We start from the raw sequence: 16,139 nt of genomic DNA, 5'->3' as shown, positions 1-16,139 counted from the left end.
TTTATCCCTACTAAAACCACAATGTTCAAACAATAATACATATAGTAGATTGAATTCATGCTTTGAAAAACTGTCAGACAATAACAAGTATATATAATATGTAGCACTTATACATTCCTAACTTATACGGATCCTAAAAGTGAGAACATCTCAATTATTATAACACACTTGTAAATACGGTATAATGTGATATTTGTATTTGATGCTCCACCCTGTCTATTTCATGGATTCTGATGCTTATAAGAATATATAAAAATCGATAATATAGGTCTGACATAGACCAAAAGAATAAAAACTATATATTCAAAAAAATTTCTATTAATCGGATTTTTTGAAACATCGCTGTCCATTTAGTTGCTAATAGCTGGACATGTGCAACTGAACACTGTTGCAACCAAACTAACAGCATTGCCAAAAATAGCTACCATTTCATGTGCATGCATCAAACACCAACACCGATGCTACAATAAAATATCGCTCTCTGTTTATGAGCGGGTGTGTATATATACACTAATGCTGCTCTACTAGACTGTCTGTGTACTAAAAGTAAATTAAAAAAATATGTATAGTATACAAAGGTACCAAATCTTACAAAAGCATATTTTGTTTAGCTCATGATGCCTCTTGCATAAATGACTTTAATACTGGACATATACATCTCTATCCATAGTCCACTACTATCATTCAAATAGTAATGCAATATAACTTGCAAAAACTATGTGTATCATTCTCACTGTGTATATGATATTCACAAGGGACATGCATTGATGTTAGTATAGATGCACAAAACATATTTATTCATAAATTAGCTAGCCGAAGAAACTTCCAAACATACTGTTCAGTTTTGTGTCATTTGCTAAAAACTAGCTGACCTAACAAGCTAAAGTTATAAATTCTCACGAGCGTCATGCTCATATATAACTAATTCAAAAATGGTCTATATTCTAGAAAGCCATGGTGCAGTTTTTGCTTTTGTTCTCTTTGAACGAGCGGGTGCATGCAAATCTAGGATCTCAAGGAATTTGTTATTAAAGTAAACAACTGCCTCCTCTAAGGGGAGGTGTTTTAGAATAGACCAGTTACATGAGTTAAGTTCTTGTTGGAATTTGGCAGGATCAAAGTCTTTTTTTTTTTTGTTTCTAACTTTTCTGAGTAAGGGTTGTTGGGGATTAATGGGTTTGTGCTTAACTATATAAGTGAGAAGGTGATCGCTTAGGTCGTCAGGGAGGATACCAACAGTGTACAGTTGGGGGTGACTATTTATGAGTACCCAATCGAGTATGCTTTCTTTTTGGTTGGGTTTACCTAGCCTGGTAGGGGTGGATATGATTTGATTAAAAGCATGCAGGTTAATATGGGTTGATGGAGATTCGGAGGAACAGGTGCTCCAGTCTATGTTAAAATCCCCTAGTATTACGGTTTCTTGGCGGTAATGACATGATAGCCAGTACAGGGTGTCTTCAAGTGTAGTTATATGGTTACCTGGGGAATATACATGCAGATGATATTAATGCATTTACCTTTGTTTAGTTGCAATCTAGTTGCAAGAATTTTGGAGTTATTAATCTGCGGTGGTTGTGTTACATCTATGGTCACATTTAACTCAGACACGAAAACACGATCCAGCCTGTGTATGTAATACCCAGGTGGTAACACTTACTTGTGTGTAGTGTTAGGTTTTAACCAGGTTTCAGAGAGACAGAATCTCAGGGGACTGGACAGCCAGGAGTGCATGCAGTTTGATAGATTTAGCTTTTTCATATATTCAAAATCTCTTAACATATCTAATTGAATTAACATCTGAGTCAAAATTTGCTGAGAATTTGTTAATCTGAACCAAAAAAAAAACGTTCCTAAAGGTACTAATGTTCATTTTCAGGTAATAAAATAAGTTCTCTGAATGCTTAAGGCTGCACATCCCCTTTAAATGTAGGCGGTCATTTGCTGACAAGTTCTACTTCCTGTGTTCTTAAATGAAACTAAGAAAAAAAAAGCCTGTTGTTATTTCTGAATGTAGGGTGTGAGTTTAACGTTGCGGTTTATTTATTCATGTCTCTTAGAGATCTGTGTTGATTCTGTGCTATGGATGCCAGTTCTACAGCGCCTACACTGACAAGAGTTTGATATAGTGTAACAAAGCCTTCTTTTTATTAATTTAGAAAGGATCTTTCCAGTAAAATGACCAGAGTAAACTGAGTGCTGAGGAATGCACTTTAAAGATCTCAGGGAGTGAAGATGGAGCACATAAAACAGGAAATGGATTTCAACAAGAAAGATGAGATGCACAATCTATGTGCTATAAAACTGAGAACAGAGCAGTGCTGTTGGGAGCACAGACAGAGACTGGAGTTGTTTTGCCAGAAGGATGAGGCCTTTATTTGTGTCCTTTGTGTTCCCAGACATTCCAGCCACAGTTTTGTGCTCCTGCATGAGACAGCCATCACGTATAAGGTAAGGGACACTTCATGATGTAACATGTTCACTGATTGGGATGAGGAATGGAATTGTAACCTGTTTTCCTGTTTTTTTTCAGGCTGATAAGTGTATATTTCAAAGTTATTTACTTTGATTTTGTTAATGAATAGTGAATGCTTATATAAAGTTTTGTATTTTTAGTCTTGGAGTTTATAGAGAGTGCTACTGACTTCTGTAGATTGTGTTTTCAGGGGATCTACTTCACATGCCCTAAAACTCATTTGACTGACTTTCATTTGACCAAGACCAAATGACCTAACTTTCACAATATTGACAATTCATTTGACTGACTTTCATTTCACTGAATTTTAAGACTTAGACTTGATGTAGGTTTCCCGTCACCTGCGACTTGCTTGTGATAAAAAGAATTATTGTAACTTACAGTGCCGACTGCCAGAATACCGATAGTCACATAGAAAGTAGTGTTTCTAAATGTGGGTTTGTTGCTTTCCATTTTTATGGGAAGTATCTAATTTGGCAGATGTTTTGTGCATTCCCAGCAGTAGTGGCAGTGGGTAGAGTACTGTAAGGCAAGTAAAAGGTGTATACCCTTTTCCCCACTGTAGTGGGATCCTGAAGTTAGTATATATAATTGGGTTGGTGTTGGGTGCGTAGCCCCCCCCCCCCCCCCCCCCCCACACACACACACACACCTTGTTTGCTTGTATATTGTCCAGTTTCTGTTAAGAGGGTAAGAAAGTAGTTTTCAAGTTCTGGAAAGAGCTGGTTAGGTCTTGTGAAGTAGATCAATTTTCAGGTGATTTAAAAAAAAACCTTTGTCCGAGACAGCAGCTGTTGCCAGCTGTTAGGTTAAAGTGCAACATTGCTTAGGTAGTGAGAATAGATCAGGGGGTGTTAACTTGTGCAGAAGTTTCATACATCCGGACCCGCTAGAGCAAGTCCTGTAATGCGGAGACTGAATGGCCAAAAGATCAGACTTCTATATACTACGTCCGAGTTGCCATTTCTCAGAGTATTCCTTTTTCTCCAAAGTGTGGTGGTCTTTGAGTTGGTACATTTGTCTGGGAGGTGTGGGGGGCTTGCCTCTCACATGGGGGAGTGCAAGGGGGGAATTGCTCCTTGAAAAATAAGTTTAAAGGAGAAGAGCAATTTTTGAGATTTTCTCTTTTCCTGTGTTTTCAGTCTGTGGGGGGTTTCCATTCGGCATTTTGAGAGGGTGACATTTCAGTAGGGGGCCCATTTTTCTTCAAGACAACATAGATTCCCAACAGCAATATTATGCCAGGCAAATATAATACAGTTCTTCAACTGAATAATCCTGGCTTTAGAATAGAAAAGAGCTGTGCCCTGCTGGCTATGCTATCACACAGAGGCGTAGCTAGGGTGGGAAGAAAAGAGGCAGCCATCCAGGACACAAGGTGTTTCCGGGTAACAGCAGTACAGTAGTGACATTCATTTCCATGCTGGCATTTTGAGATATACTTGGTAGTAATTGTATAAAGATGACACACTTTATATTCAATGTACATAGTTATGCTTGTTGTAGGTATAGTTATTTGTGTTGTTTTGTTGACATTTATTAAATCTGATGTAAATGAAATGTATAGATAAAACTAACAGCTCTACACTTGCTTCCTCTTCTGAAGGTGCACTCAGCATGTTTCAGTCAAGGTGTATGAATTAATGGTGTTTACGTTACTAATGTGACACAAGTCATCACAGATCCTGCATGTTATCCACATGACATGTTCTATAGTCTTTTATCAGACCCACAGATGTTAATTCAGTAATAAGTCTTGCATGTAGTGATAATCTTTTGTTTCACCCACTGGACAGCAGCACCTTTAGACCTAAACTCCTTTCTCACCTGAAGGAACAAGCTTCATGCAGGAGCTTTGGATATTACTTGGAAGTTTCATCTGTTTATTTTACAAAGTATATAAAACTACTGAGGGACTTAAAGCTGCTGACTGACAACTTTGTATCTTTATGCCATAAATAATTTTTGGTTCTACGACATAAACCATTGTAAACTTGCCTTCAGTTTTGTTACCGTAGCCTCTGCTGGGTCTTCAGCTGAATTATCCATAAGACTTTTATAAATATGTTAAGTATTATAATTCTCCAAGAAATGAGAATTGCTCAGAATCACTGAGACAGATGTCTTTTGTGTAAGGAAGAAACATAAATGTCTTTATGTTAGAAATGAGAATTGCTCAGAATCACTGAGACAGATGTCTTTTGTGTAAGGAAGAAACATAAATGTCTTTATGTTCTGCTTTACTTGTTCAGACTTGACAGTTTTATGTATTATTAAAAAAAAAAATACTAGCAGAGAGTGCTGTGTGTGTTAACTATAAAACATTACACATTTCACAGCCCAAAGAATGTGTCTGATATGGGGTGGTGAAATGAGGCAGAAGAGCTGTCATCTGTAGGCAGGGCGCATATTGTGGAAACCTGTGTCCTGCACATAAAGGTTTGACCACACTGACTGGATACCTACAGAAGGTGTGTGCAGCGTAGCAGCCCCTGCACTATACCTGTATATTGGAATTTGAGCACTTACCATTCATTACTGCTGAGGAAATGGGGAAACACTAGGTTAAGGTTGTACAGCACAGCCTGTGTACCCACTGATCTACAGTGCCATGTAGTGCAGACTTTTACGTGTTTGGATCTCACTGAGTTGGTGCGTGTGTTTGTCTTTGTACTTCACTGATATATTTTACTCCAGGGACTGAGCTGCACATCACTTTACACAGAGGCAGGTTGACTGGTACCCAGCTTCAAGGACTGAGATGCACAACATTCCATGCAGAACAAGCCAGGAGTGGGGTGCACATTTTGGCAAATCTCCATGTACATCTATTTACAGCTCAGAATTCCATGATGGACACAGCTGCTGTGTTACATTTTATAGCCCTATTGGACTGTTCACTCAGCAGACATTAAAGTCCACATTGTCACATTGGTACAAGAGCATCTATGCACAAGCAGTAGCATCAGCAGATTATGGGGTGTTTTAGTACTTCCATTGTGAGGTGGTTGCAACATAATGTGTGCACATACACAGTGTCCGGTAACATACATGTGTGCACATACACAGTGTCTGGTAACATACATGTGTGCACATACACAGTGTCCGGTAACATACATGTGTGCACATACACAGTGTCCGGTAAGTTGCATACAGAAGTGTATGTTCTCATCACTATTCCTATGTAAAGGTGGCCTTCTACATATGCTGGAATGCCTTATGCCTGTTATACAGCATTACTTGCTTAGGAACAGGTACTGCAAGGGCAGAGCAGTGACATCTTGTATAACTGGCACACCTCAGTAACTGCACTGTAAGGCACTATCAGCTGTTGTGCTTAGTACTTGGCTCATTATAATTATATTTCAGTAGCATATGCATAGTGTCCAGTAACATAGTGTTCATGCAGCCCTGCTGTTCTATTGTTTGAGTCCTGTCTGGGATGTTTTGCTATTTTTCTCTATACACTGGCGGTGTTCAAAAGACCAAATTACCACTGTAACAGCTATAAACAAATGCAGTCTGAGAGTCATGCTGCTCAACGCTAGAAGTCTAAATCTCAAAATGCACTCGCTCGAAGCACTCCTTAAAATGGAGAACATTGAGATTTGTGCTGTATCAGAGACCTGGTTCAAGGCAGCAGGAAGCATCCCTGCACCACAGGCTTATAACTCATTCCACACCTTTTGGCCCCAGAACGTGGACCGATGCTTCAAAGGCGGTGGTGTTTCCATATTGATAAAGGATGTGCACACCTCCAGACTGTTTGCCCAACATAACGCATCTGCGATACTTCAGGTGCAGCTAACAATTGGGTAAGATGGCGATTTCAGGTCGTAGCCTACTATAGGTCCCCAACCATGTACCAAGAGTCACACTCCACGTTCCTAAGCACCCTGGAAAATATTAGGGTCCAACCTAACACTCTCATACTGGGCGACTTCAACTACCCCTCCATTGACTGGGAAAACTACTCGTGTATCAATATACTTGCCCAATGCCTTCTGGAATTCATTAATTCTAATGCCCTGGACCAGCTCGTTCTTACCCCCACTAGAGGTAGCAACATCCTTGACCTGGCCATTACTAACATGGGCGACCATTGCTCTTCACCAGTAGTCAACTCCTCCCTGGTAAGATCCGACCACAAACTAATCCCCTTGGAAATCCACATCCCTCCCCCACCCTGCAAAGGTAACCACCATGAAAAACTTCTCCAAAGCGGGCTAACTTCATGGCACCCATGCAAATGGAGAATAGTTGCATGACCGCTGAATCATACACCAATGCACTGTATGAACACGTACACAAATGCGTGGCTCTCGCCATATCCAATAGAACCAAGACACTCTCCTCAAAAAAAAAAGGAAGCCAATCTGGTGGTCATCTGCCATAAACAAACTCTACAACAGAAGGAGGAAACTGATGCGGAATAAGGTGAAGTCCCAAGACTGGAAAAACTCCCTTATCAGCCTCAACAAAAGGTTGAGATCCCTCATCACATCCTCTAAAGCTAGCTATGCAAACAGAATTGCAGCAGATAGTAAAGACAACCACAAGGCCTTATATAGTTATGTAAAGAATCTCCACGGCAATACCCAGATTTGCTCTGAGCTACTGCACAATGGTACCTCCTATACCAAGCCAACAGATATTGCCAATATACTGGCCGACAGATTCAGTGCTAACTTTACCCCCCCCCCAAAGGATCAATCACAATACCAGTAGATTGCCAGGCACCCAGTATTACTGCTGCACAGGTTAAAACAGCACTGTCCAAGGCCAAGAATACAGCTTCAATGGGACCTGACAATATCCCTGACTGTGTTTTACATGAACTACAGAGTGAACTGGCACCTCACCTGAGTGCCCTGTTCAGTCCCAGCCTCACCTCAGGCTTTGTCCCTACCGAATGGCGCAGTGCTACAGTCATATCTTTCCATAAAGGGGGAGCGACTACAGACCCTGAGATTTATCTCCCCATTAGCCTGATTAGTCTGGTATGTAAGGCTATGGAACGCATAATCATGGACCCACTAAACAAGGATATAGGGAATCTCCAAACTCTGGATCCTGCACAGTTTGTTTTGTGAAGGGTAGATCATGCCTGCTCAGCTTGGTCAGCTTCTTTGCGTCAGTCACCAGAGCTGTGGATGAGAACTGTTGATGAAGGCAAGATGGTTCATACAGCCTACCTTGATCTGGCCTTTGATACCATCCCCACTCAGGAATCCTAGAAAAGCTCACTAAGCTACGCATCAAGCCCTATATCACTAGTCAGAATGGTGACCAGTCATTAGTGGAGTCCCACAGGATTCAGTCCTGGGTCCTCTCCTTCTCCCAAGTCCAGGCAAACACGAAGGGACTCTGGCTGACAAAGTTCACAGACAATTGCAAGTTGGGAGCTATTACTAACTCCCCAAGTGATGTTGACATCCTACAGAAAGGCCTCACTGAGACCAACGACTGGTGTCAGAACTATGGCCTTAGGTTCAGTGCCAAAAAATCTGTCGTCATCCCCCTTGAGAAAAACCTGGTTCCCTTGAGTTACCACATTGATGGTAGTCCACTGAACACAGAAGGCATGTTAAGAGATCTGGGAACACAGGTTGACAGCAACCTCTCTTTTGACCACCATGTTGCCACTGTGGTCAAGTCCTTCTATGCGGCACATCTCATTACTAAGGGTTTTGCATCCAGGAAGAAAGAGGTCATTGTCTCCCTCTACTCATTGCTCATTAGGCCAATCATCGAGTACAATGCCCCATTTGGCCTGTACCTCACTAGACACCTGTAACAAATGGAGAGGCCGCAGAAGTACCTCACAAAGAGGATCCTAGGCTTTAAACACTTCTCCTGTATGGACAGACTCAAAAAACTCCCAACTATTCTCTGCCTTATATCGTCTACTTAGAGGCAATTTCTGCTTGACTTACAAAGTCATGTTTGACCCAGCTCTGCTAGAAGTGCTACATCTAAAGAAATCCCAATCCCTCTGCACCACACATTCCAGAGACCTCAACCTCATTACCACAATTAACAGAACATGCTGGAGGGATAGGTTCATAACCCAGAGACTGACCATGCTATACCATGCTATGGAATAGACTTCCCATACATGTGAAGCAGAGTACCTCACTGGCCCTCTTCAAGAGAAATCTTGATGAGTGGATGGGAAATAGAAAATTCATCCCAGGGATCACTCCAGTGGCTCTACTCAATAGGTTGGGTGGCATGGTGCCAGGGTAATCCTATTAGCTAGACTTGTAAAGGCTCCAGAGCCATTAGCCTAGTACACCTATGAGCCTATGTCTGGGATTTTTCTTTCCTTTCCTCTGCACACTGGTACCATGTCTGGGATTTGTTTCTAGTTTCCTCTGCACACTGGTACCATGTCTGGGATTTGTTTCTAGTTTCCCCTGTACACTGGTACCTTGTTTGGGATTTGTTTCTAGTTTCCCCTGTACACTGGTACCATGTTTGGGATTTGTTTCTAGTTTCCCCTGTACACTGGTGCAGTGTCTGGGATTTGTTTCTAGTTTCCCCTGTACACTGGTACCATGTCTGGGATTTGTTTCTAGTATCCCCTGTGCGCTGGTACCATGTCTGGGATTTGTTTCTAGTTTCCCCTGTACACTGGTACCTTGTCTGGGATTTGTTTCTAGTTTCCCCTGTACACTGGTACCATGTCTGGGATTTGTTTCTAGTTTCCCCTGTACACTGGTACCATGTCTGGGATTTGTTTCTAGTTTCCCCTGTACACTGGTACCATGTCTGGGATTTGTTTCTAGTTTTCCCTGTACACTGATACCATGTCGGGGATTTGTTTCTAGTTTCCCCTGTACACTGGTACCATGTCTGGGATTTGTCTCTAGTTTCCCCTGTACACTGGTACCATGTCTGGGATTTGTTTCTGGTTTCCCCTGTATACTGGTGCAGTGTCTGGGATTTGTTTCTAGTTTCCCCTGTACACTGGTGCAGTGTCTGGGATTTGTTTCTAGTTTCCCCTGTACACTGGTACCATGTCTGGGATTTGTTTCTAGTTTCCCCTGTACACTGGTACCATGTCTGGGATTTGTCTCTAGTTTCCCCTGTACACTGGTACCATGTCTGGGATTTGTTTCTAGTTTCCCCTGTACACTGGTACCATGTCTGGGATTTGTTTCTAGTTTCCCCTGCACACTGGTACCATGTCTGGGATTTGTCTCTAGTTTCCCCTGTACACTGGTACCATGTCTGGGATTTGTCTCTAGTTTCCCCTGTACACTGGTACCATGTCTGGGATTTGTTTCTAGTTTCCCCTGTACACTGGTACCATGTCTGGGATTTGTTTCTAGTTTCTCCCTGTGGGCTGGTACCATGTCTGGGATTTGTTTCTAGTTTCGCCTGTATACTGGTACCATGTCTGGGATTTGTTTCTAGTTTCCCCTGTACACTGGTGCAGTGTCTGGGATTTGTTTCTAGTTTCCCCCTGTGTACTGGTACCATGTCTGGGATTTGTTTCTAGTTTCCCTTTACACTGGTACCATGTCTGGGATTTGTTTCTAGTTTCCCCTGTACACTGGTACCATGTCTGGGATTTGTTTCTAGTTTCCCCTGTACACTGGTACCATGTCTGGGATTTGTTTCTAGTATCCCTGTACACTGGTACCATGTCTGGGATTTGTTTCTAGTTTCCCTGTACATTGGTACCATGTCTGGGATTTGTTTCTAGTTTCCCCTGTGTATTGGTACCATGTCTGTTATTTGTTTCTAGTATCCCCTGTACACTGGTACCATGTCTGGGATTTGTTTCCCCTGTGTACTGGTACCATGTCTGGGATTTGTTTCTAGTTTCCCCTGTACACTGGTACCATGTCTGGGATTTGTTTCCAGTTTCCCTGTACACTGGTACCATGTCTGGGATTTGTTTCTAGTTTCCCCTGTGTACTGGTACCATGTCTGGGATTTGTTTCTAGTTTCCCCTGTACACTGGTACCATGTCTGGGATTTGTTTCTAGTTTCCCCTGTACACTGGTACCATGTCTGGGATTTGTTTCTAGTTTCCCCTGTGCACTGGTACCATGTCTGGGATTTGTTTCTAGTTTCTCCTGTGTACTGGTACCATGTCTGGGATTTGTTTCTAGTTTCCCCTGTGTGCTGGTACCATGTCTGGGATTTGTTTCTAGTTTCTCCTGTGTACTGGTACCATGTCTGGGATTTGTTTGTAGTATCCCCCTGTACACTGGTACCATGTCTGGGATTTGTTTCTAGTTTCCCCTGTACACTGGTACCATGTCTGGGATTTGTTTCCAGTTTCCCCTGTACACTGGTACCATGTCTGGTATTTGTTTCTAGTTTCCCCTGTACACTGGTACCATGTCTGGGATTTGTTTCTAGTTTCCCCTGTACACTGGTTTCATGTCTGGGATTTGTTTCTAGTATCCCCTGTACACTGGTACCATGTCTGGGATTTGTTTCTAGTTTCCCCTGTACACTGGTACCATGTCTGGGATTTGTTTCTAGTTTCCCCTGTACACTGGTACCATGTCTGGTATTTGTTTCTAGTTTCCACTGTGCGCTGGTACCATGTCTGGGATTTGTTTCTAGTTTCCCATGTACACTTGTTTCATGTCTGGGATTTGTTTCTAGTATCCCCTGTACACTGGTACCATGTCTGGGATTTGTTTCTAGTTTCCCCTGTACACTGGTACCATGTCTGGGATTTGTTTCTAGTTTCCCCCTGTGCACTGGTACCATGTCTGGGATTTGTTTCTAGTTTCCCCTGTACACTGGTACCATGTCTGGGATTTGTTTGTAGTTTCCCCTGTACACTGGTACCATGTCTGGGATTTGTTTCTAGTTTCCCCTGTGCACTGCTACCATGTCTGGGATTTGTTTCTAGTTTATCCTGTGTACTGGTACCATGTCTGGGATTTGTTTCTAGTTTCCCCTGTGTGCTGGTACCATGTCTGGGATTTGTTTCTAGTTTCCCCTGTACACTGGTACCATGTCTGGGATTTGTTTCCAGTTTCCCCTGTACACTGGTACCATGTCTGGGATTTGTTTCTAGTTTCCGCTGTACACTGGTACCATGTCTGGGATTTGTTTCTAGTTTCCCCTGTGTACTGGTACCATGTCTGGGATTTGTTTCTAGTTTCCCCTGTACACTGGTACCATGTCTGGGATTTGTCTCTAGTTTCCCCTGTGTGCTGGTACCATGTCTGGGATTTGTTTCTAGTTTCCCCCTGTGTACTGGTACCATGTCTGGGATTTGTTTCTAGTTTCTCCTGTACACTGGTACCATGTCTGGGATTTGTTTCTAGTTTCCCCTGTACACTGGTACCATGTCTGGGATTTGTTTCTAGTTTCCCTGTACACTGGTACCATGTCTGGGATTTGTTTCTAGTTTCCCCTGTACACTGGTACCATGTCTGGGATTTGTTTCTAGTTTCTCCTGTACACTGGTACCTTGTCTGGGATTTGTTTCTAGTTCCCCTGTACACTGGTACCATGTCTGGGATTTGTTTCTAGTTTCCCCTGTACACTGGTACCATGTCTGGGATTTGTTTCTAGTTTCCCCTGTACACTGGTACCATGTCTGGGATTTGTTTCTAGTTTCCCCTGTACACTGGTACCATGTCTGGGATGTGTTTCTAGTTTCCCCTGTACACTGGTACCATGTCTGGGATTTGTTTCTAGTTTCCCCTGTACACTGGTACCATGTCTGGGATTTCCCCCTTCTTTCCCCTGTACACTGGTACCATGTCTGGGATTTCCCCTCCTTTCCCCTGTACTCTGGTACCATGTCTGGGATTCCCCCCTTCTTTCCCCTGTACACTGGTACCATGTCTGGGATTTCCCCTCCTTTCCCCTGTACTCTGGTACCATGTCTGGGATTCCCCCCTTCTTTCCCCTGTACACTGGTACCATGTCTGGGATTTCCCCCTCCTTTCCCCTGTACACTGGTACCATGTCTGGGATTTCCCCCTCCTTTCCCCTGTACACTGGTACCATGTCTGGGATTTCCCCTCCTTTCCCCTGTACACTGGTACCATGTCTGGGATTTTTCTCTCCTTTTCCCTGTACACTGGTACCATGTCTGGGATTTTCCCCTTCTTTCCCCTGTACACTGGTACCATGTCTGGGATTTCCCCTCCTTTCCCCTGTACTCTGGTACCATGTCTGGGATTCCCCCCTTCTTTCCCCTGTACACTGGTACCATGTCTGGGATTTCCCCTCCTTTCCCCTGTACACTGGTACCATGTCTGGGATTTCCCCTCCTTTCCCCTGTACACTGGTACCATGTCTGGGATTCCCCCCTTCTTTCCCCTGTACACTGGTACCATGTCTGGGATTTCCCCTCCTTTCCCCTGTACTCTGGTACCATGTCTGGGATTCCCCCCTCCTCTCCCCTCTACACTGGTACCATGCCTGGGAGCGCTCTCTCCTCTCCCCTCTACACTGGTACCATGCCTGGGAGCGCTCTCTCCTCTCCCCTCTACACTGGTACCATGCCTGGGATTCCCCCCTTCTTTCCCCTGTACACTGGTACCATGTCTGGGATTTCCCCTCCTTTCCCCTGTACACTGGTACCATGTCTGGGATTTCCCCTCCTTTCCCCTGTACTCTGGTACCATGTCTGGGATTCCCCCCTTCTTTCCCCTGTACACTGGTACCATGTCTGGGATTTCCCCTCCTTTCCCCTGTACTCTGGTACCATGTCTGGGATTCCCCCCTTCTTTCCCCTGTACACTGGTACCATGTCTGGGATTTCCCCTCCTTTCCCCTGTACTCTGGTACCATGTCTGGGATTCCCCCCTTCTTTCCCCTGTACACTGGTACCATGTCTGGGATTTCCCCTCCTTTCCCCTGTACTCTGGTACCATGTCTGGGATTCCCCCCTTCTTTCCCCTGTACACTGGTACCATGTCTGGGATTTCCCCTCCTTTCCCCTGTACACTGGTACTTTGTCTGTTTTCCCATCCTTTCCCCCTGTACACTGGTACTTTGTCTGTTTTCCCCTCCTTTCCCCCTGTACACTGGTTCCATGTCAGGATTTTCTTCTCCTTTCTCCTGTACACTGGTTCCATGTCGGGATTTCCCCCGTACACTGGTACCATGTTTGTTATTCCTGTTCAGTGAGCCACTCCTAGTGAGCTGCTTCTGCAGCTTGTCTGTTACTGTAAAGCAGCCTTTATTTTACTGTGTGGTTTCTAATGACGTAAAGGTCAGACCTTTCCAGTGCAGTCCCTCACTTTTATCCACCTTCTGCATCTCTGCTTGTCCCTTTTATATCTATTAAAGTGCAGCTCTTCCAAGTGTCTTGCATGTAGGTTTGTGCCTTGGAACAACAGACAGTCTAATTCATCCTAGGAAACTCTGCAATGTTTCATTAGTAATGTGAAAGTCTAAACCATTTAGATTTCATAGCTGAATTCTTCAGTTTTACTAGCTGTAGTATTTTCCTGGTTATGGGTCTCTAGTGAATTAACTGAGTAAAATGTGAATATGCTTTATCTGCAGTCTGTATGTTAATATTATAGTCAGAGTATGTACATTCACTGTAAACTAATGCTGAATGTTCTGTTAATGTGCATGAGTTTTACTTGTCTGTACTATGTTCTATAGTTGTGTCTGAGCTTAACATGTAAATACTATGTAGTGCGAGTAACGTGGTTATCACATGTTACATAATCCAGAGTGTTACAGTATATTTCTACTGTTGACTCATTTAAATGTATATAATGAGTTTTTCTCCTGAGGGCACCTCTGAAAAGCGGCCTTGCCAAGTTGCAGTTTTAATGAAAGGCAAATAAATTAAAAATAAATAACCATACTAGATTAATAGTAGTAAAGTCTGCTGTCCTGTTTCTGTTGCACCTTTTTCCTACTTTTCTCCTCATGCAACCCCTTGATTTATTCCTGCAGTCCCTTCATATTCCTCTCTCGTGTAATCATCCTAGAATGCCTTTTCCTGTCTTTTTCTTTTATTTTCTGGACATTTCATAAATAGAGCCTGTCTTTCGGCTTTTCCCGATTTAGGGGTTGCCACTGCGGAAATCCGGTGCACTAATGATTGCCATTGAATTTTTATGGTTTTGAGTTGCCAGCCCAGCGCCAACCTTCAAAGAAGGCACACCCACACATGCTCGCACCTAGCTGCATATCTTTAAATTCACTCGACCGTGGGGAGGACATGCAGACTCCACACAGAAGGCGCTCCAGCCGAGAATTAAACCAGAGAGCCTCTTGCTGTGAGGTGACAACGCTAACCAAATAATTTACCTAAATAATGTAAATATTATCTGTCTGATGAATGAGACTCCACCGATTTTTACCTGAAGTTTCTTTTGATTTGTAAAATTTTATGTGCTACGTATTTAAAGTTTTTTTTTTAACATTAATTAAGTCCTTCTTGTTAGTTTGATAAAGACAGATCATTTTTGTGGACTGGGCATAGTGGAACATTTTGACTTTGGTAAATGAGTTGCTACTTTACAAGAATTAAAAAAAACAATTTTTCTGATGTTTCTCTAAATGTCATAGACATCTTTGATACTCCATTTAAATTGACTTAGACAACAACAGGATTGTATTTTTAAATGCTTAACTTCTCTGTACTTTTTCTCCCTATTTACTTTTCCTGCTATGAATAAACAACAATACAGCATTTAAAATATTTTAAATTGACCGTTTCTGTCCACTAGAACAGTGCCTTACTGTACTGTGGTGGTTTCACTTTCAAAAAAAAACTTTTATCCCACCCTAGAAAGTCTTGCTGCAGTCTCCAATTCTTTAATGTCATCAAGGCCAATGAATACAGGTAATTTTCTGGGAAATTCCCTCCCCAAATATTTAAAAACCTGTAAGTAGTCCCAGAGTGGTGTTATAATGTAGTAAACACCAAACCATGATGAAATAAACATGTTTTTGAGTCCGTGGGTGCAGTTCTCCTTTAAAATAGAAAGTAATATAAACAACAAACATTTAAAGTTTAAAGCTTACCATTTCAGTACTGTGATGCTGCTTACATTAATTTGTCAAAACAGGTGACAACAGCATTTGAACCACTGACTGCTCTAATTGCTCTGCTTCGCTATAAAAGGCATTGCTGCATTGGCCATGTGTGGTATGTTATGTAGGCATAGACAAATTACTCTGCAAATTTTGGGAGAAGTTACGTGGGTGGTCTTTCCTTTCCTTTGACTCCAAGGCAAGGAAATAAACGTTGTATAAAGTACAAACAGGTTTCTGGTACCTACACATTACCGGAACCGTTGTAGGGAGAAATAAATCAACCCAAGAGTGGAGTTAAAACTGTAGGAGAAGGTGGCGTTTCCCTTTAAATACCAGCTCAGATTGATGGAAAGATCGAAATTTGCTTTGACAAACCATCTAAAAAGCCAGAATCTCAGAACAATCTCATGGTAACTAAATAGAGAAAGGAAAACCCTAATTTGCGTTGTGTATACCATGTGATATAGGTTCATAGTAAGTTCTAGGCTAGTCGCCTTTTTGAGCCATTTTAAGCCCAGCCAGTTTCCCCCTGTAGTCTGTGTCTGTGAGGTAAGAACTTAGCCATTGTGCCATTCTCCCCCATGTGATACGGACTGAAACCCTGTTCTAGGATGAGGCAAGGAGACTGAAAAATAAAATCATGTTCACAACGACAGTCTCCATC

At 42.6% G+C, this 16,139-nt stretch overlaps 1 protein-coding gene across 2 annotated transcripts in view; it reads left to right on the top strand.

The window, feature by feature from the left end:
* The first annotated feature begins 1,991 nt into the window (after window positions 1-1,991).
* Window positions 1,992-16,139, top strand: part of LOC122813957 (zinc finger protein 26-like) — a 350,754-nt gene continuing 336,606 nt past the window's right edge. For both annotated transcript variants that reach the window (XM_044086504.1, XM_044086503.1), the window contains exon 1: window positions 1,992-2,451. In XM_044086504.1, coding sequence (XP_043942439.1) covers window positions 2,236-2,451 — 216 coding nt within the window. In that variant the 5' untranslated portion in view covers window positions 1,992-2,235. The remainder of the gene's footprint in view (window positions 2,452-16,139) is intronic.

This window comes from Protopterus annectens, chromosome 10.part0 (genome assembly GCF_019279795.1).
Source record: "Protopterus annectens isolate FY-2018-M chromosome 10.part0, PAN1.0, whole genome shotgun sequence".
Lineage (NCBI taxonomy): Eukaryota > Metazoa > Chordata > Ceratodontiformes > Protopteridae > Protopterus > Protopterus annectens.
The sequence above is the reverse complement of the archived record's forward strand: the minus strand, read 5'-3'. Positions and strand labels throughout refer to the sequence as shown.